General features: G+C 40.8%; 1 protein-coding gene across 2 annotated transcripts in view; it reads left to right on the top strand.

Moving 5' to 3' along the window:
* Window positions 1-21,302, top strand: part of LOC109110528 (zinc finger homeobox protein 3-like) — a 34,544-nt gene extending 13,242 nt beyond the window's left edge. For both annotated transcript variants that reach the window (XM_042744493.1, XM_042744492.1), the window contains 8 exons: window positions 4,177-6,918; window positions 7,574-7,799; window positions 10,869-10,958; window positions 11,247-11,368; window positions 11,725-11,925; window positions 13,478-13,574; window positions 13,801-19,110; window positions 19,210-21,302. In XM_042744493.1, the coding sequence (XP_042600427.1) occupies window positions 4,192-6,918; window positions 7,574-7,799; window positions 10,869-10,958; window positions 11,247-11,368; window positions 11,725-11,925; window positions 13,478-13,574; window positions 13,801-19,110; window positions 19,210-20,522 (10,086 nt within the window). In that variant the 5' untranslated portion in view covers window positions 4,177-4,191 and the 3' untranslated portion in view covers window positions 20,523-21,302. The remainder of the gene's footprint in view (window positions 1-4,176; window positions 6,919-7,573; window positions 7,800-10,868; window positions 10,959-11,246; window positions 11,369-11,724; window positions 11,926-13,477; window positions 13,575-13,800; window positions 19,111-19,209) is intronic.
* The last annotated feature ends 1,345 nt before the right edge of the window (window positions 21,303-22,647 follow it).

Below are 22,647 nucleotides of genomic sequence, written 5' to 3'. Positions count from 1 at the left end.
GTGCAGAAATGTATTTCATAGGGGTTCTGTATATGATTAGCATTTTTCTTACATTTATGAAAAAAAAGGTTGGTTTTCTTGAAGGAGAGACGGAAAACAGCTCTGTACGACTATTTGGTCTCTTACACACATCCTTATATACTATTGTGACTATGTTTTTGCAGCTTGTATTTTCAGCAGTAATTTTAGTATTTGGGTAGTTGACATGTTAAACTACATCTGAAATTATACAATATATACATAATTAAAAAATGTATAATGTATAAATATATATTTGTATAATATATATTATATTAAAAATTTTACATTTCCAAACAGTGAATATATTGTATTATTTTTTTATGCTTAAAATTTTAACAAAGCCCTGTTTACTTAATGCATGAGCTGTTGGATTGTTAACCAGTAGTTAATAACATGGTGATTTAATTATTGTTTATAGTTTAGCAAAAAGGCAATTCGGTCGAGTTTTGCAAACCAATTAATTTCTGATGGATAATATAATGTAATTTGTCCACCATCCATTTTCAAGTCAGTAATTATCCTCCAACAGAATGTAATCTCTTGTCAGTTTGTGAGGGTGCATAAATCATTGGTTAATGCCACTGTTTAAAAGTATACATATAATACTTTTTTTTTTTTTTTTTTCAGCAAGTCAGTTCCATTTTTGTTTTGCATGTTATTCAGCGCTAAAGGATTATGGATTTTGGATTATGATCTAGCTGTTAAAAGGAGTTAATCTTGCACAAATGGTTTATTTTTCTTTTCCTTTCTCATTTCACAGTGCTTATACTCTGGGAAATGAATGCAAGATATTTACCTGAATAATCCTTACAGATAAAAGCTTTAGTGCACACATAGTGCCACTTTCCATGAGATGTACCAAGTGTACCGAGTTTGGCATTTTCGCTGTAGAAGAGCAGCGCACACAAGCGTTTCCCATGAGTCGTCAGAGGCATAAGATCAAGTCAAATGAATAAGAACTCTTTCAGTGTAGCATTGATTTCATAATCCCGCCGGATCTTGCTGCAGTTTAGATCAATACGTTTACATCACGCTCAGACTTTCACACTAGAAACTGATGCATGTGTGACTTACTGTAAGCATGCTGACAGAATGCATCAGTGTGCATGTGTGAAACATTCATACGATCCTGACTGTTGGAAACTGATATAAGCAAATGCAACTGTTAATACATGCCTAATTTTTAAGGAGACAGCTGTCACAACACTGTCACGGTCCCGCTCTAACATCAGCATTATCTTTTGACCTATGACCCAACAATTTTGTCAGTCACTTCCTTTTTGTATGCCATTCTACTTCCTGTTAGCATATTTTGTTCTTTGCTGGCTGACTAATCTAGAAACATTTTAAGACCTCATTTTTTTAAATTATATAAGTAATACATTTCCCCCACCTCTCTCGCACTCTCTTTCGTCCACTCTCTTTTTTTTTCCTCTCTATCTTTCTGTCTCTTTCTTTTGAAGTTTCGCTCCTGAATGGGGTAGTGTCTCTAATGGAAATGGGGCATTAAATCAAAGATCAAAGACAAGCACACAGCAGAGAGGACAGCTGTCTAAATACAGTGGGAGAAAATGTGTATGTGTTTGCGTGACTGCGAGAGAGAAGGGAGAGTGTGTGGGGTTAGCAGGTTCAAGTTTGGTTTGATTTGATAATGTCATTTTAGAGTTCAACCCTTGTAACAGTTTTCATTCTTGTCTTCATGTATTCATGCATGTGCATAAAAGGATAAAAATAAAGCATACGTTTCAAAAGCTGGCATGAAGAATGAGCGCGCACTTCAGTGTTTCAAGTTTTTTTTTTACGATGTCTCAGGTACTTTGTAGTTTAAATATGTGCTGTGTCATGTTGTAGGCATGTAAAGCATGTTTCATCATTGTTAGTTGTGTTGTACGGTTGTATCTGTACAATAGTATGTTTGCTGTGATACTGAGGCAACATTAGATTAGCATTAAAACAGGAAGCCAAGCCCCTGAATCAGCAAACTGCACTGTGAATGTGAATGTGAAATCACACACACATTTTTATTTATTTTTTGTCTGTCAGATTAAGCACTTCCTCTCAGTGGTCAGAAAAGGTTGATAATCAGTCCCAGGAGGTCAAACTAAATATTAAATGGAGCTATTTAATTTATATGAAGTTTGCAACCCTTCTTGCAACTTTCTATCAGTAAACATGACATAAACATCAAATTAAAATGAATAAAAGAATACATTTAAATGAGTAAAGAGGTTGGTATAGCTTTCATTAGTGGCCAGTTAGTTTGATTAGTTTGGTTATTGATAAACATATTTCTCACACAAATATATTTTGGTTACACTTTATTTTAAGGTGTCCTTGTTACAGTGTGATTATGCATTTAAGTACCGAGTAATGTTAATTAACTACATGTACTTACTATATGGTTAGGATTAGGATTTGGTCTAGGGTGACTTGCATGTAATAAAGCATAATTAATTATTATAAATTGTAATTATTATTATTATTATTATTATTATTATTATTATTTTTTTTTTGTGAGTGCCATCAATGTTATATTTGTCACAAAGTGGCAGATTAATATAGTAATATATAGTAATAATAAAAAGGGATTGCCCACAAGATTTTAATTTAGTCACTTGGTAAATGAATCCTGGCCTCAATTCAATGCAGACAGTTTTTCTGTATATTTTTTTTTTGTGTGTGTGCATTAGGGTTAGTGCTGGTACTGTTAGTGTCAGGGTTCATATTAAGGTTAGTGCTGTTTTGTGTAATTCTCAGCCAACATCTTGGTCTTAATCTAAACACATGCTTCTAGAGAGTAATTGGTTTAAGATGTGTCTTGATTCCAGCTGTGTGCCCCCTATCAGGTATCCCAGAGAGATGGGTAATTAACCTAGCAGCTAATGAGATACATCACTAATTACACCATACACACATGCACACACGGAGCAAATAAGACTGGATATTCATCGATCTGTACAGGAAGTCTAGTTTGTGTCAGCATGGCAGTCTGTTTATGGATATGTATCTCCAGCACTCTGTGTTCGCTTAAATGAATGGACTTCCATGTTCATTTTTGAAACATTGCTTTTGGCCTTTTAAGCCTGTTGTTTTAGGTCCTGTTTGAGCTTAAATCAGTGAACATATCCTTTAGTCTGGTGTGCTAGCATTCTGCTCTTGCTTCCAGTAAGATGCTTAGCATTCACGCTATTGATTTTCCCATTAGCACTTTAGCCCCCTCCAGTAGAGAGGATCAGAGAGAGCTCAATATAACAGCTTGAATCTGAGTTCAAGAATCCGCACTCTTCAACCTAGAAACAGCAATTAGCCCCCCAACTGCAATTCACAAACCCTATACCCTCCTCAGACACCTTCTGTGCACTTGCTTGTAGTTTTTACACTATTTGGGTGACTTAAATCCACTAATAACTATAAGCACATTTTAATTATTTAGCTGTAGCCCACGGTGTAACCACAAGGCAGGCTTAAGTAGCAACATCATATGTTTGCATTTGTAAAATGTACAAACAGCACAGACTTACACAATTAAAATGCCTGTCCAAATGTGAACCTGTTTCTACTTAGCATTAATGCAAATTGCAGTTATTTTGGGTACCTAATATAAGGTGATCCCTGTTGTGAAAGGCTGCATTAATATAATTCAATTTAATTCACTTCAGCTGCTTTACTGATCAAGGCCTGTGGGGGCCGTGTCTCTGGAGAAACCTGGGACTAGAGTCAATAGGGAACTTATTCCGGAGGCGCTGTCACGGGGCAATCCCCCGAAGACACGGCCCTATGTTCTGCTCAGTTGCCTAAAGAAAAATGTAATGCAGATGGAGGGGGATGGGAGGAGCCGAGACAGACAGAGACATTTAATTGAGCAGATCTTGGTGATTCCAGGAATTGTCTCTCATGTAATATTCAGCTCTCGGTAATACAGCTTGGCAAAGAGCTATTGATCACAGTCTAGACCTCTCTCTGCTTTCCTTCACTGTTCCAGGGTTGCTTGTCTCTGAGTGGTGACACTAAAGTTTGTTATGCTGCTCAAATGTAAAATACTTCATATGTTACTGTAATTATGTAAAGTGCAAAGTGATTTTGAAAATCGTAATCAAAGTTGTGATTTCGATTCTAAATATTACAACTTTTCTCTGTCTTTTGTTCTCTCTCTAGGCCAGGGTGGGATGAATGTGCTCAGTAGCTCAGAGGATGGAGTGTTGTGACTCTGTCTCCAGCAATGGAGCCTCTGGCCCCCACACACAACAGCCTCCTGGGCTCTGCAGACCACTGGCCCCCAGTCCACTCCTACTGGCCAGAGAGCAAGCCATTCATCGGAGCACAGCAACTCTGTCCATGCAGGGTGGACAAGTGGGGCGGGCTGAGGAGGAGAGACTTGCAAGGAGGCATGAAGAAAAAGTTAGGGAAAAACAGGTTAATGAATGTTCAACCAGAGAGATGTTAAAAGATGCAGCGGAGAGGGAGAAGGCAGATGAAGAGGAAGAATGTGATGATGTGGAGAGGCCTATTGGAGAGATTCTGTATCAGCCTGATGGGTCTGCCTATGTGATGGAGAGTAAACTTACAAGTGGTGTGCCCTCCTCCTTGTTAGGTGCCCCTTGCTCCATCGTTAGAACCTGTTACATTTCCTCATCTCATAGCCCCACTCCACAGATTTTTCGTGTCTTCCAATTGCATAACCCTGACGACAGTGATAGTCTAGCTCTGGTGACCTGCCAATCCAAAGATAGTGCTCCTGACATGGCAGGATCACTAGAGACAGGAGTGACATGTTCCGGTCTAACCAAACCCATCCTGATGTGCTTTCTGTGTCGGCTGTCCTTTGGCTGTACACGCTCATTTAGGGCTCATGCTTGTCGGCAACACAATACCACCTTCAACGATGAAGAAAAACATCTGCTCTCTTTAAAATACACCTCTGCCATTTTACAGCCTGCCGGTCCAGCCAATCGGCCGCTCCTCTGTTTCCTAGAACCAAAAAGGAATTGTGAGTCTGTGGTTCCATTGAACCTGGCCTCTTTGACCTCTGGGAACAGCACAGAGGACACGGCAAGACGGAAAGAGAATGAAGATCCTCTGACCTCTAAGCCAGGACTCCCTCTCCTGCCCTCTCCACCCAGAACCTCCCCTGCTACCTCAGTACCAAGCCCTGCCAAAGACCCTTCAACCCTGGGTAGAGAGGGCACACAAAGAGGCAAGGAGGACGAGATAAGAAAGAATGGAGGAAGTAGTGAGGGAGGAGAGAGGAAATTGTGTTTAGAGGTAGGCAGCACTGTAGATAACAGTGCTCACAGAATTAGCAGCAGTAGCGGACAAGAGCACATTACTGAAGCTGCTCTGTCAAACCAAAGCATTTCAAAACCTCCAAACTCTGTAACAATAGCAACCAGCTTTATGAACAACACCAAAACCCTTACAAACTCTGAGTCAGAGTGTGGAACAAGCTTTAACTGCCACAACCCTGCACCTGCTTCACTTGTTGTGGTAAACCCGTCCACTGTCACTACTACAGAACAACTTGCCAACCAAGATAGTGCCACAGCAACCGAACCAAATGACCAGTTAGAGAATGGTAGCGCCATAGCAATGGAACCAACCGCCAGGTTGTCTGAAGATGAAAGACATGCTGTCACTCATTCTGACCTGCCCAATAATCATAGCCATTCCACTTCCCCTACACTCAGTCCAAACTTATCACAGACTAGTCAGCCTATTCTTGAAGAAGGTCATTCAGACACAGCCTCTAGAGGAAGGTTGGTGGTGGCAGGTGACGGAGGCTTCGTTGCAGCCGGAGATGATGTTCAAGGATCATCTTTCACTTTTGGCATTCAGGCCTCTCTGGTACACACCAGAAACTCCTGCAAGACATTGAAGTGTCCAAAATGCAACTGGCACTACAAGTACCAGCAAACTCTTGAGGCCCACATGAAGGAGAAGCACGCAGAGTCGGAGTCTGAACAGTGCCCATACTGTAGCAGTGGGCAGAGCCACCCACGCCTAGCAAGAGGCGAGACGTATTCTTGCGGATACAAGCCCTTCCGCTGCCAGGTCTGCCAATACTCCACCACCACTAAGGGCAACTTGAGCATCCACATGCAATCGGACAAACACCTCAACAACATGCAGAGCCTGCAGACGCAGTCACATGTGCACAGCCCAGCATCCCAGCCCAATCCTTTAACCCATTCGCATCCTACTCTCACTCAACCCACCCAAGCCAGCTCCCCCTCTCCATCTAAGCTTCGGGGACATGCGTCATGGCGGTGCGAAGTCTGTGACTACGAAACCAATGTGGCACGGAACCTCCGAATCCACATGACCAGTGAAAAGCACACGCACAACGTGCTTCTACTGCAGCAGAACCTGGCACACATGCAACGTCAAAGTAAGCACAATTCCACCGAGCTTTATCGCCACTGCCAACCTCAGAGTAAACTGCCCGATGCCATCACTCCTCTGTCCTGCAGTGAAACCTCTTCACAGAAACTCTTTGTTTGCATTTTATGTGGCCGCTTTTCTTGTGACACTCTCGAGGAACTAAGTCAACACCTGAGCATGCAGCGGTCATTACCCAATTCCTACTGGAGGAGCACAACAGGAGACACCCATCATTGTCGCCTTTGCCATTATGCCACGCCTCTGCGAGCTAACTTCCAACTGCACTGCCAGACAGACAAGCACGTGCAGCGCTACCAGCTAGCCGCACACCTTCGAGAGGCCAGTAGTCAACATGGAAACACAGAGGAGGAGGAAGAAGAGTGGCGTCTTAGGTGTGTTGCTGCTGGAAGCCAGGTGCAGCTCAGGTGCAATGCTTGTGACTACGAGGCCAGCAGCTTGGAGAAACTGAAGCTACACACCATGAACTCCAGACATGAGACCAGCCTAAGACTATATAAGGTAAATCTCACAACTCAAAACCAGAAATTCTGTGTACTAAAAGTCTGGGGCCTGATATTCCAGTCAGAAAATCCACAAAAGCCCAAGATGCCCTGAGTGACGCCATTCTTCCCATGGCCTCTTTGGTAATTGAGATAGATTGTATGTTATTTTTTCCCTCCTGCTAATGTGGTCCATTAACTCAGCACATCTCTAATCAGTTTAGAGTTCTGTAAAACAAGTGGACTGGTGTTTGTCACTGTGGATGTGCTTTCGTGTCTTAGTGTGTGCATGTGATGTTTCACTGGATTCATTTGCTTTGAATCTGTCCGCTCAGTTTTCACCAGACCTCAAACAGAGGGAAAGATTTAATGTTTATTTGAGCAAAGCTTGTTAAGTAACATCTACATAGGTGTTTTTACAGGGTTGTATTGATCCTGTATTGATCTATATTTTGCTGCCCACATTAGAGGAAGCCACATATTGATCATTTATGACTACATGGTCAATATATGGTTTCCGCTAAAGTACTTGAGTACGTTATTTACTGGTGTTGAAATGTGAGCTGGATGAAGTAGAAGAGTGTTTTATTCATTGATTTAACTTATTTTCTTATTTCCTTCTTTCACTGTCACACATGCATACATGTTTAATGTTTATCTTCACTTTCTCTCAGTATTTGCAGAAGCTGGATGGAGTGGAGTCTGAAGATGTCTGGCTGCACTGTGTGCTGTGTGATTTCTCCACTCAGAACAGCCTTTCTTTAGTGCAGCACTCCCATTCATTGAGCCACCAGAGAGGGGAGGGGCTGCTCAGACTGCAGCGAATCCAGAAGGGTCTGCAGGATGAGGAGGAGCTTGGTGCCATCTTTACAATCCGAAAAAGCCCTGCTCAAGAAAATGGTAAGAGACACACATGCACGTTCGCTTTGTAAATCATAGAAAACCGAGTTAAGTTCAAGGCTTTTGCAAAGCACCAAAAAAAGTCACATTTCAAGGGAGGAAAATGAGCAGAATCCAACACACTCATAAACAGAACACCAGCTTTTGATGCCAGATTAACATTAGGGATGAAGTCAGGGAGAATTCCTTAAAACCCAAATCAAAAGACTAACTGTCCCTTGTGTGTTGCGCTCATGACGCTCAAGGCTCTAAAACACACAACAGAACAACAGAGGGGGAGGGGCTGACAGACATGCCAAAAAACAGAAAGAATAGAGAAGAGAAGATGGCAGATATTTACACTGGGGTAATTGAGAAAACCGGGTGGTGGAGGCAATTAGCATTTAGTTCTAACACAGAATAAGCTCAGCTAATGAGTTGAACAATAGCCTGACATTGGCACCCAGCCTGTTTGTAGGTGTTTATGTACATATGCATTTGTGTGTGAGAGAAAGAGAAAAAGAAAGAGAGTGAGTGGTGTGCTTTTTGAACAGAATGGTAGGAATTGATTTTGTTAATTGACTTGCCAATAATCACATTTGTAACATCTTCACTGGCAAGAAAGAAGCTAAACTAGAGGGTTAGCCAGTCAATGCAGCCAATAAAGGCTCAACCCACTAACGAGGCATGAGTTAATTAAACATTCTCCAATTAACATTTTAAAGGAAAGGCACAGGAAATGCCTACTATAGAGTCCTAAAGACTGACAAGTGTTTATTATTCACTGTTTTCGTGTTATGTTATATTTAAATTTTTTGTTCTGTTCTCAATTTTGTTATATTTGTTTAGTAATTTTTTAAATCTTTAATCTGTAAAAAAATATAATAATAGAAATCCTTAAGATGGAAAAAGGAAAGAAAAGGTCAAATACAGTATACTACTGGTAGTGTTATATTCACAATGAACAGAAATGGTGACATGCAGGGTTACAAGAAAAGGTAAGCAGCCAATATGTCGTGTACAATCAATGCTAAAGTCAGTGAGTGAGAGTTGAGTGGCTGTTTCAGTGTGAATTTAAACCTGTAGGAAGATCGGATCAGCGCTGCTTCCGACCTGCTGGAGCACTGCAGCTGAATGGCTGGTTATTGATCTCTTTAGGAACACCAGGGCATTGCCTAATTTATAATCAATACTGGATCAATGCTGCTGAGCATTTGTATATTGATCCTCGGGACGAGTAGGAAGTGCTGATGAAGTGTGTGTTGAGTGTGCGCCTGGAGTGTGTTAGCATGTGTGGGTGCATCTGATCACTTCATTACTGGCCAAAATGACCTCACCACGCTGAGCCACGGCCATCTGTTTTGTCCAAGACGTACATGCAGAAAGAAGCACACACAGATGCATCATGACCATTCAGAGTGAATTAACCCCCCACCCCACTTTGAGTTTGAAGTGGATTTTGAATGCAGCTTCAAAATTAAAATATTTATGCCTTTGATAATTAAGTTGCATGTAAAAAATGTTTGTCTAAAACAAAATTTGGATTATTTTTGCATTACAAATTCACCAAATTTAGTTGTACTATTTTGCATGAAATGTATAAATTGCCATTTTGTCACTATTTGAACGTGACATGCAACATATTATGAATTTCACTTTTTAATGATTTCCTTCAGTGCTCATTCATTCATCAGTGTTCATTTATTGATTTTTTTTATTTCCATCCCTAAGCTTTTTTGTTCTGATTTTCCCTGTGAGGGATGCTCAACAATAGACTAATATTTTTGGTCAGGTTCAGCGCGGTGTGTGACTTTGAGAGAATGACTGAGCGAGAGGGCTCAATAGGGGCGGTCTTAACTAGAGCAGATTTGACAGTTTCAGGTTATGTGTTCTGTGTTTATGGGTGTGTTGGTTTGATAGGAAATCAATAGCGTGTCTGTCAGGATAATTGGTGTTCAGATGGCCTTTCTCGCTCGCTCTCTCACCCTCTGTCATAATCACCTTCTCAAAGAACCACCAGAAGATACCTCGGCGTTCCTTTGATTGGTCTGTTATGACAACCCTCATGCATTTTTTTTTGTTTCCACTTGCCCCCCTCCCCTAATACCACAACCGCCCCCCTTCCCAAAACCCACCCAAATCAACTCTGTTCTTCTTTTCCCTTCCCCCACATAGCAGAACAATTACTCTGCTAAGAAAGCAGAAAGGCAGAAAGCAAGAGAGAAGAGGATGAGGAGAGGGAGGGAGGGCGTTGAATGGGGTATCTGGTTTAGTGTGTCCCGAGGCTGTGTGTTTTGTACGGAGCTCAGCCGAAGCTTTTAGATGCTGTAAAAGAACAACAGAGCATCATTGCGCTTTTTAAATTTCCAACTCTCTGGATTCTTTTTGATTGTAGAGTTCAGAGCTCATCTGCAGGATTACAACAACAAGCCAAAACTGAAAGCTGTTGTCAAAATACTGCCGGTATCCCACGTGTTTTGCATATGTCAGTCAGTTAAATTTTTAGCAAAAAAACTGTTTTTGCAAGAAAGCTACAACTAGTCTCAAACTGAGCACAATGCAGAGACCTATTGTATAAAGATAATTTTTAAAGCCTGTCATGGCGGCATTGTTCGCCAATTTGTGCTTTGAAATGGACTCTTTGTGTGTGACCCTCCTGACCTCTACTGCATTATCTTCCTCCTGTGACTTTTCAAATCCCTACAGGTCAAATGAAGCTCTGCTGACGCCGCTGACTTTAACTCTTCCTCCTGATTTTCTTTTCTCGTATCTCTCTCAATATTCGTAATCATAATACTCGTATCTAGGACCAATATTTTTACTTTTGTGTTAATCTAAAGGAGATTGTCTACATTATTACTGTATTGTGTGGGTCTGTCTTTGTGTTTAATATGTTTGAGCAGGTTGGTTGGGTCTCTCCGAGCTAGTGGAGACTGACCCCTATAGGTCTGAATGTGATTCTGCAGTCAATCTTGTTTTACAATAGCACATGCATGCAAAAGATTTCATGCAATGATGAGTTGGCTAAACAGAGAATTTGTCAAATGTGATGCACTCTCTGACTTTTTCTCTCTTTTTTTGGCTTTTTAGGAGATAAGAATGGGGTGGACTCTCCCACTGAGGTTACGGCTAACCAGGAAGACAGAAATAAACATGGAGACAGAACAGAGAAAAAATCAGGTCCTTAAAATCTCCCTTGCAAAACAATAAAAAAATAAAAAGCTTGCAACAGTGATTTTACATCTGGTATTTCTTCAGTACCTACATTTTGCATTTGATGATTTATATTTCTTGTTAAAATCCAAAACGATAACTTATTAATATTATCATACAAATTATTATTTGCTTTTTGCATTGTTTTTCCCTGCTGTCCATGATCCCAATTGGGAACCACTGTTTTACAATAAGCTTAGTATTTTAAATAATGTGAAATAATGTGCACCCTCTGTTTGCTGCTGCTACTCACAGAGGGATTTATTCAAATGGAAGCGGAGCAAAATGAGTCGTCTTCCAGTCCTAAGCGTCCCTCATCTGGATCTGACGAGTCAGTTGAGCCCTCTCCCTGCAAACGGCCACGAATACAGGAAGAGGTCTGCGATATACTCTGCCCTATTTTTTTTGTTTTAACTAAAATGTTCCATGATGCTGCCATGTTATTTACCTTTAAGTTCTTTAAAACCACTGATGCTACTGTACATACCATATTATCGTTTATAAGATAAACAAAACTGGCCCATCCTTACTTTTCTGTACAGCTAGCAGAATAGTAAAAAATTAGTAGCTGTGCATACCATTTAATACCACTGCATATCTGATACAATCACTATACATTGTGCACAGAAAAAACAATCAAAGCCTAATATAATTTAAAAGAACTGAATACTGCAAAGACAGTATGTAGTTATTGTATCTCTGTAAATATTTCTGTTTGTTTTCTCTCATTCAGATGCGGCAGTGTCCATTCTGTCGGTTCCGTCATACTGATATTGAGCGTCTAAGGAGTCATGTGATGAACCAGCATGCAGTTCAGCCTGCTGTCCGCTGCCCACTGTGCCAAGACACACTGCACAGTATTGCCCTCTTGCGTACCCACCTCACACATCTGCACAGTGTCACTGTGGACTGCACTCAGAAGCTCATCAACACGGTGAGGAGAAAAAAAGAAACACAGTATGCATGTACTATGTAGATTTAGAATTATTTGCTCATATGTATAGTTTGTAATTTTGTAAAAACAAAAATGTCCATTCCAGCCACAATCCTATCTGTAAAAAAAATGTTCACTAGTAAAAATATCTAAACTGCCTTCAAACAAAATAACTGAAGATATTAATAATTGGTTTAAATCAATAATTTTTTTCTTACTAAAATGTACAAATATTATATCCAAAAAAAATTATTCAGTTATTCAATTTTAAGGATTTGTATGTTTACAGCGGCCAAATAACCAGCTACTTGGCTATTTTTGATTTATTGAGAATTTTTATTACATATTGCATAGTGTTTGTTAAATTAAGTCATGCAATTTTGTGTAGGCCACATCCTATTTGCTATAGCCTAATTATATGGTATTTTGGCTTTCAGCCATGCTGCTTTCTAGATGTAAAAAAAACTCAGTCTAACGGTATTTCTATATATGGTGTAAAAATTGTGTTTATGCAAGAAAATGTTCAGCACTGTGTGTACTTCTGTATGCGGAAGGGTGTTCAGACCCTCGGTGACTCCAGGACAAGCAAGCGGAGACAAGTAACGACATTGAGTGGGGGAAGGGAGATGTAGCTGCCTCAAATCCAATGAATATTAAAATTAGCTTTTTTATCTGCAGAATATAAATTGATACTAATGCACACAGAGCTTGTTTGAGCTCCAAGCAGACATGCCTCACTGTTTCTGAAAGGTTGGACATTTTTTTGCCAATTCAGTCAGCTTGCGCTGAGTGCTTTTTCTTGCGTAAAAGGCTTTTCTGTCTTTCTTTCCATTCATGTATTCTCCCCTCTCCTATCTTTCTTGGTCTTCCTTGCCCTCTGTTCTGCCATCTCTCTTGATTTCTCTCTTCGGCACTTTGCGTTCCTCTCCCCCCCCTTCCCCAGCCGAACTGAAATACAGTAATGAAAATAATTGTGCTTCATTAGTTCTGAGCCAGTGCTAGGTGATTTTCGTTATGAACCGTGCCTGGTAATTATGTTCTAAATTAAATGTGACCTTGAAGAGGACTTGTGTGCTTTCCTCGTGTCCCTTTAATACAGCACTTTCCTGAAATGGTGTGCTTTGTGATGGAAATAGCAGCCATTTTGTTTGGTTGCTCTCCCTCCCTCTCCCCCCTTGAAGTTGCATTGATTTACACATTTTAAAGTTGAGTGGGTACAGAAGGAGAGGGAGATAAATAGTGGCTTTTTTTACAACCAAAGTTAGCTAATTGTGTTGTCACAGACCAACGAGGGCTTCCATTCATACTTAACCTTTGAACTCTTTTAAGTGTTGGTTCATGACTGCGATTCCATTTTGCCATCTGAAGTTAAGGGTCTATTCTCTAGCACCATGCATCATTAATGCACACATGTAGCAGGAACACAGCATAATGACCAATCATTTTCAGAGATAACAATCAAATGACTTAATAATGAGATTTTGTTGATCAATTAATCCACAAAATGGATTTATCAAACCTATTATGATTTCTTTTTTTCCCTTGTGATCAGGTGATTTCTTCAGATGTGCTGCCAGAAAAGATGTTTTTACCAGTGCACAACTCGGATACACAGCTGATAAATTCTAATGAAACAAAGAGACTGGATGGTTAGTATAAATCGCACTATTTGTTTAATCATTTATTTCTAATCTAGTTTGGTTCTTTATTTGGCTCATAATTTTAAATAAGGGTGGCAGTTAATATCTGACTCAATTCGTCCAAATGTAATTTATCAATATTTGTGCTTGGTTTAATTTCCAAATTAAATGAAAGATTTTTTTAAAATGAATTTTGCATCATGAAAAATTCACAACTATCTTTTTTTTTCTTTAGAATTTTCAATCGATGCTGAACCTGAGAGAGGTACAACACCTCACTTGGAGACAGCAAAAATCTATAAACAACCATCAGAAGATGCGGAATCCACAAAGGAGAACAATGCTGCTTTACCTTGTTGGCAGAAAGGCTGTAACAAAGTCTTTACATCCTCAAGTGCACTCCAGACACATTTCAACCAGCTCCATAGCCAGAAATCTCAAACAGCAATATCTGATCGCCACATTTACAAGTACCGGTGCAATCAATGCAGCCTAGCATTCAAAACCCCTGAAAAGCTGCAGCTGCATTCTCAGTACCATGCTATCAGAGCCGCGACCATGTGCTGCCTCTGTCAACGCAGTTTTCGTACAATGCAGGCCCTTCGGAAACACCTTGAGACAAGCCACCTGGAGCTAAGTGAAACCCAGATACAGCAGCTTTACGGTAGTTTAATGATGAATGGTGAGACCCTGATCTCCGGAGACCTAACTTTTGGTGAAGAGGAGGGATTGCCAGAAGAGACTGGGATGAAAGATGGTGAAGAATGTGATTTGGAGGAAAAACTAAGTCCTGCAGACAATGATTCAAGTTTGGTTAAAGATAATGTTGAATGTGACTCTAAGCAGCCTGTTTTTCCTATTAGAAAAGGTCCAAATATCACAGTGGAGAAATTTCTGGATCCATCAAGGCCTTTCAAATGTACGGTTTGCAAGGAATCTTTCACCCAGAAGAATATTCTCTTGGTTCACTACAACTCAGTGTCACACTTACACAAACTTAAACGATCTCTGCAGGACACGTCAACTGGCTTGCAAGAGCCTGTCAACAATGCAGACCACAAACCATTCAAATGTAGTATTTGCAATGTAGCATATAGTCAGAGTTCAACCTTAGAGATTCATATGCGCTCTGTCTTGCACCAGACCAAAGCTCGTGCATCCAAGCTTGATTCATCCACTTCTAGTACTGAATATGTTGGCCCTCCCCCAGGCAAGGCATTGTCCAACACTTCTGGAACCATAAAGCCTGCTACTTCCTTGAACAATGCTGGTCTAAGCCACCAACAAAACACTGAACTCAGTGTCACACCTACAAACCCAGAAACCAGTCATCCTTTGACATCTGACATGAGGAATAAGTTTGTAAACATGATTGATTCAGCTACCAAGCAACAACAGTCATTACAACAACAACCATTACAACAACAACAGCTACAGTTAGCACAGGCTCAAGCCCATCTGCAGCAAGAGCTCCAAAAGAAGGCTGCTCTTCTTCAGTCCCATTTATTCAATCCTGCACTTCTACACCCTTTCCCTATGGCAACAGAGGCCCTTCTTCCAGTGCAGCAGCAACAGCAATTGCTTCTTCCTTTTCTTATTCCAGGAGGAGAGTTCCACATGAATCCAGAGGTAAATCTTAAAGGCTCTGGGCTAAGCGTAAGCACATTAAAACCTACTGTAAATGAGGATACTGCTGAGTCTTCCAAAAAAGATGTCCCAAAAAATTGTTCTAAACAGAAACTAAATGAAGATTTTTCAATTCAGCCTGAAATGGATGAACAGAAACTGACCAATGATCCTTCATGTGAGAAGGACACAAATGGACAGAAGAGTAATGCAGAATCAAAGGAAATTGATAATGTAGGCACCAATGAAAAAACACATGATCATAAATCTCAAGAAAACGAAGACCTAAACAAAGAGATGTCAACCAGTGGGGAGAGTTTTGATGAGTTTCTTCCACCCAGAATAGGCCATGATGCACCTGGGAATGCTTCAAAGGCTTTGCTGGAAAACATTGGTTTTGAGTTAGTCATGCAATACAATGAAAATAAGGAGATATATCAGAAAAATGTTACTGAACCAATACCAAATGGTGGGGATGTGTCTGACACTAAAGAGGTGGGTCTTTCGGAAGATATGGAGAAGCTAGAGTGTGAGTCTTGTGGGAAGCTTTTTTCAAATGCACTGATACTAAAGAGCCATAAAGAGCAGATTCATCATTCCATATTCCCTATCAAGTCACTGGAGAAATTTGCCAAAGACTACAGGGAGCAATACGACAAACTCTTCCCATTGAGACCTGCAACTCCAGAGGCTTCTCCTGTCTCATCGCCTTCTCCTTCGCCTCCTGCGATTCCTAATTCTTCAGTGCAGCAGCCACAACAACAACAACAACCTGCCTCTACACTCAGTGCTACTCCTGCAACTGTCTCCATGCCTCAAGTTAAAGCTCCATTAGCTCAAATTCCCTTACCCATGGAACTGCCACTCTTCCCCCCACTCCTAATGCCTTCCATACCTTTGCAAGCTTTAACTCCTCAGGTCCCTGTACATCTGCCCCCAGTGGAGGCTGGATTGACTCCTGATTTGACGCAGCTTTATCAACAGCAGTTGACTCCAGCCATGTTACAGCAACAAAGTAAACGACCTCGAACCAGAATCACAGATGACCAACTTAGAATCCTGCGTCAGTATTTTGATATCAACAATTCTCCAAATGAGGACCAAATCCATGAGATGGCCAACAAATCTGGTTTGCCACATAAGGTTATAAAGCACTGGTTTCGGAACACTCTATTCAAAGAACGCCAACGCAACAAGGATTCTCCATATAACTTTAGTAACCCTCCTATCACAACACTGGAAGATGTAAAAGTGGATTCTAGACCACCCTCTCCTGAACCAACAAGACAAGAGATTTATGGGAGTAAGAGGTCCTCAAGAACCAGGTTTACTGACTACCAGCTAAGACTATTGCAGGATTTTTTTGATGCCAATGCATACCCCAAAGATGATGAGTTTGAGCAACTGTCTAACCTCCTTAAGCTTTCTACCCGTGTGATTGTGGTATGGTTTCAAAATGCCAGACAAAAAGCTCGGAAAAATTATGAGAACCAAGGGGAGGGAGTGAGGGATAGTGAACATCGAGACCTATCCAATGACCGCTACTTTTGTACTTCCAAAAACAATTTCCAGTGTAAGAAATGCAACACAGTCTTTCAACGCATTTTTGATCTTATTATTCACCAGAAAAAGCAGTGTTACAAAGATGAGGAGGAGCAATTGCGGAATGATCTGAATAAAACTGCAGTGGATTTTAAGACTGAGTGTCATAGTCCAATATCTGGACCCTCTTGCTTTACACAAGCAGCTTCTTGCTCAAGCCCCTCAAGTTCCTTTGTGTCTAGTACTAATGTGAAATCCACTGATTCTGAGCATATGCACACAACAAGTCTCACTGGAGAGCTTAAACAAACAAATGAAGCATCATCTGACCCCAAACAGGCTGTTAGTATCAACTCTGATTTTGAGGAATTAAAGAAAAGAACGCAGCATCCAAAGCCTCTCTGTGAAGAGAACCAAAATGTAAGCACAGAGATTCTCTCTCACCCACCTCCTAAACAACAACAGATTTCCTGCACATCTGAAACAAACCCAGCTCCATCACAAAGCTCCCAAACTATTTTTAGTCCTTTAGAGATTCCTTCAACTGAGCAACAACAGCAACAGAAACCGGCCCAGGATATGAGCCCTTACCACTGCATCCAGTGTAAATTAAGCTTCCCCTCATTTGAACATTGGCAAGAGCACCTACAAATGCACTTTCTTACCCAAAGTTACTTTCCCACCCCACCGTTCATAGATCGTCCTGTAGACATGCCTCTTATGCTGTTTGATCCTGCTAATCCTCTACTTGCAAGGCATCTGCTTTCAGGAACAATTTCCCAGATGGTTACAAATCCTCCTGCAGTGACCACCATTCCTGATTCAACCATAAACTCTCTGAAGAGGAAACTTGAAGAGAAAGCAGGATCCAGTTCTATGGAAAATGATTGGGAAAACAATGGGGAGGAACCCCAGCGAGACAAACGTATGAGGACCACTATAACACCAGAGCAACTGGAGGTTTTATACCAGAAATATCTTTTGGACTCCAATCCAACACGCAAGATGCTTGATCATATCTCCAGCGAGGTTGGTCTCAAAAAAAGAGTGGTTCAAGTTTGGTTCCAGAACACCCGAGCTCGTGAGAGGAAAGGCCAGTTTCGGGCACTGGGTCCATCTCAATTCCATCGTCGCTGCCCATTCTGTCGAGCTCTCTTTAAAGCACAGACTGCTCTTGCTGCCCACATACGTTCACGTCACTGGAATGAAGCAAAGAATGCAGGCTATAGTATGGCAATACCTAATATGACTCAAGATCAGGAAGGTTCTCAAATCAAATCTGATCTCTTTGATTTTGCCAATTATTCTCAGTTTTTGAACTCCACTGATGATGTTGACTCTCCAGCATGCAAACACATTGACCTGTCTTCACATCAGCAGCGTCTGAGCCCAAAACCTATTAAAGGTGAGGGTATGGAAGATTTTGAAATGCCTTCTGTGTCAGTTTATCAGAATCCTGAACAAAGCAAGCTGAATAACTGCAACGCTAGCACAAACGCGGCCCATGACCATACAACTGATGAAGGAAATGACTCTCTAGAGGCTAAACATGGCAGTATTGACCACATGTCTCCCAGCACTGAAAGAGAGGCTTCTTCTGAAAGTGATGAAAAGATGTCTTCTGGATTGGTTAGCCCTGCAATGAGCTTTAATGCTAAAGATTTTGATAATGATTTAGTCTTAGATTACAGTGAAAATTCCAGCCTGGCTGATCCAGCTTCACCATGCCCTGGTAGCTCTAGCAGTCAGAGCTTTGATAATGACAGACACAGTCAAAAACGCTACCGCACTCAAATGACCAACCTACAGGTAAAAGTGCTCAAAGCGTGCTTTAGTGACTATAAAACCCCAACAATGCTTGAATGTGAAGCCTTGGGGAATGACATTGGACTTGCCAAGAGGGTTGTTCAGGTGTGGTTTCAGAATGCTCGTGCCAAGGAGAAAAAGGCCAAGCTTAGCCTTGCGAAGCAATTTGGCACAGAGAGTACTTCTATTGATAGACCTAAGACAGAGTGCACTCTTTGCTCTGTGAAATACAGCGGCTGCTTGTCTATTCGTGACCATGTCTTCTCCCAGCAACATCTTGCTAAAGTTAAGGAGGCCCTGGGTGGCCAGGTGGAGAGGGACAAGGAATATTTGAGTCCAGTATCTACTTGTCAGCTGATAGTGCAACAAGAAGTGGATCATCTAAAAAAGACACGTGATGTTCTGGGAATTACCCAACCACAAGCTGTACTGAGCTCAGTGGGCTTTAACCAAACTTCTCTTCACTGTCTGAGCCAGTCTTCAATGTACTCAGGTCTGCAGGCGCAGACCACTGCAAGCATACCAGGTGGTAGCAGCACAATGACTGAGGATTTTTCTTCCATAAAAACAGGTAGGTGGCTAACCTACACTTTGTTTTTAAATTAATTTGCTTACAAAAATTCTGATCTCTTGTAATCCATACTTCTTTTATGCATTAATTTTTATATAGGTACCAGCGACCCTCCTGTAAATGAGCTGACCTGCAAGCCAACCATGACGCCCTCTTCTGCCATATCAGCTATGGATGACAAAGATGTAGTTAGCACAACCAACTCTGTCATGACCCCAAAGACCACGGAACAAGAACTCCAGTTTCCCAAAGAAAATGACACTGAGAGTAACAGGATTCCCACAGACAAGCTTGACAGTACTCCACTGGGAAATGGTACTCGTGCAAATTCTTCTTGCAAAAGTAAAGAGAAGTCAGACAGTTCCAGACCAACAGTATGTACTCCAAGTAAAGGAAGAGAGTATGCCATGGACCCAAGTCAGCTACAAGCTCTTCATGCAGTAATGAAAACTGACCAAGTTTCTCTACTCCCTAGTCACCTCCTGCCCTGTCTGATGCCAGGTTTTCCTCCACTTTTTTCTCCCCATATTCCCACACCTATGCCTGGAGGCCTCCTGCAGCCCATGTTTGGCATGGATAGCATGTTCCCATATGGTCCAGTCTTGCCACAGACTCTAATGGGGCTGTCCCCGGGCTCCATTCTCCAGCAATATCAACAAAATCTGCAGGGTGCACTAATGCAACAAAGACTGCAGCTGCAACAGAAACCGTTAGTGCAGCTACCAGAGAAGCCAAAACCTAGCCCAATCTCTGCTCGCCTCAATGCAGAGGACACCGTTTCATCCAAACATGACAAGAAGCAAGGCACACCCATTGGCACAGACTCCTCCTCCATAAACTCTGTCAATGCTAAGCAGCCAGAAGTGGACAGTAACTTTCTTCTAAGCCACTGTATTGTCTCCAAAGCAGAGTGTAGAGCGGAAGGCAAGGATAGTCACCTTTATGACTGTCTCGCCTGTGAGGTGTCTCTTACTGGGAATGCAGAGCTCATCAAACATCTGGAGTACCCTCAGCATAGACAAAGAGTGGCAGAGAAACTGAATGCCAAAGAGCATGCTTCTCCTCGATTACCTCACATCAGTCCCTCATCTACCTCTCAGTCAAACCCATCCAGTGAACAGAGATCTTCTACAACTGCCCAGTCTTCTTTAGGGACTCCTTCAGAAACCTCCATCCCTAACCTAACTGACTCTGACCAGCCCGATAGACGTCTCCAAAGCTTGCCCCTGACTTCAGCTTTACCTGAGGCTTCCCAAAGCTCACCGGCTTCTCCCTCACATCATGTTCTTTTGCCTTCAAATGTTACCTCAAGCCTGACAAGCCCTGCAAAGACTTGTCACATAAAAACAATAGACTCTGTGGATGGGCGTTGCGACAGCAATGAGTCAGAGGAGGGACAAGACTTGACATAATATATTGGAGCAAGAGGCTTGATGCTTTCCATAACCATTGTTTTTATGGCTTGGACAGCCTCAGAAAAGACTGTGGGGGAAAAAAAGGCCTCAGAAAAGTGGAAAAAAAAACTAGAGGAAAGCTGAACAAAATGTCTTCACTGTAGATTACGCTTGGGGAAAGCTATGACCCAGAGCTAGTTTGGCAGACTGTTTTAAGAGGACTGAATCCTGTAGGATTCAACTTGCATTAACAGTGCTTGTAACCAAAAACAAGTGTCAGTAGAATGTTTTTTTCCATTTCAATATGCTGGTTTTTAACTAAAACTTGAGTATATGTAAACTGTTTGAAAACTAAAGGGTGCACAGCTAAAGACTGGTGAAAAGAACCTAAGATGGTTTCATTATTACCTAACTAACCAAAAGTCTGTTTATAACACGTATGTTTTAACAGACACTCATAAAACACCCACTATTTTTTGCCCTGTCAAGTGTTAAGATATTATATTATTGGTTATTGGCTTAATGAAGTGATGTAATGTATTTTGATGTTGTCTTCTCTCAGGTCAACAGCTCTCAATTTTGTTCTGTTACAAGACATACCAATAGAAAATATATGAAGCCCAAAAGAAATGTGTAATGAACAAAAACGTCCAAGTCTAATTTGTTTTCAAAGTCCTGAAATTGCAACTAAGCTAGTAGATGTTTTTTTTCTTGGACATGTACTTGTCCAGACACAAAGCGTATTGCAGACCATTGTAAATTGTGGGGAAATATAATTTAGCTTTTTTTTTTTTTTTTTGGAAAAAATGACAAAAAAACATTGTGTTAATGATAGATACATGTATGAACATTTTGGTGTTGCGTAGATTGTTGAATTCAAATGACTTAATTGTATGGTAGGTTTAAAACAAATTACTTGTATATTTAACTTTTGTATTGTCCCAGTCAAAGACACTTGAGGCTGTTTAGCCTTGCTCATGTTAAAACATAGCATTTACCCTCTAATGCTGTTGAAAATTGTCACTGTACAACCAACTTCCTCTCCTGCACTGAGCCAAGTTGAAAGACCCTATCTGTGTATGAATTAGATCGATGCACATCTATAAGATATTTTCTATTTTTGTTGTCTTCTAAACAGAACATTTCGATTGTGCACTTATTTTTTTTATTTTTTGCCTTCAATACTGTAATTTCACTATTAAGTCAGTAGTTTTTTTTTTTTCATCATTACATGGTTATTTTATTTCTTAACATTTCTGCACTTGCCGAGACTAACAATAATTACAGTGATGATATTATGAAACAATAATAACTTACAGTATTGCTTTAATGGAAAATCCAAAGATAAAGTAGTCTTACCATTGGTGCATACAAAGCTTGGGAAAAAAAAAAAAAACCTTTATACTTTAGAAAATATTACTGTTTTTAAGGAATGGAAATCTTTTTAGATGATGGCGCCAGCTACAAGAAAACTGTTTTAGCTAACTTATTAGAACATTTCTGACCTCATATATGAAACAACCAGAGAACCAAAAATAAAAATAAAACAAAAAACAGAAGGCTTACTCTGAAGATATGGGACAGCACTGTTGTGCAGCCATTGTAGTTTGTATTATAGAGGTGGAGATTACACAGTTTGCTTCTCTGTGTCTGGCCTTTCTTTTTGTCTGGTTATCTCTTTTGATTTGGTTTCTTATTGTTTATTCTACTAAATGTACTGGGTCTAATTGTTGAGGAAATAGAGCGTGCTGCTAATGTAGGTTTGTACTAAGATGCATGCTTGATTTTGCTTTTCGCTGAAGCTTTAATGACGACCGTCAGTAGCCACAAACCCCATCCCTGTTCCACTGCAGTTGTGTCCACACATGACTGTGAAGACTGTGACTCTCCATGAACTACATTATGTTCTCCTCTTAACCAACCAATGTTGAAAACCAATGATGTTATATTTATACAAAGTTTGCATTCCAAATATCACATTTGCCATTTCAATTGATTTTGTGTTTTTTTTTTTGTTCTCTCCATTGTATTCTACTTCTAAGGGGACTGTAACGTATGCTCTCACTCCTGAGTCTGGACCTGCTGTGAGAAACTGTTTACTCTGCGTGCTCCTGGAAATGTTATTAATGTAGCGATCGCCAAA

The sequence above is a fragment of the Cyprinus carpio genome, chromosome B18 (assembly GCF_018340385.1).
Source record: "Cyprinus carpio isolate SPL01 chromosome B18, ASM1834038v1, whole genome shotgun sequence".
Taxonomy (NCBI): Eukaryota; Metazoa; Chordata; class Actinopteri; order Cypriniformes; family Cyprinidae; genus Cyprinus; species Cyprinus carpio.
This window is presented reverse-complemented; position numbering and strand designations above follow the sequence as displayed.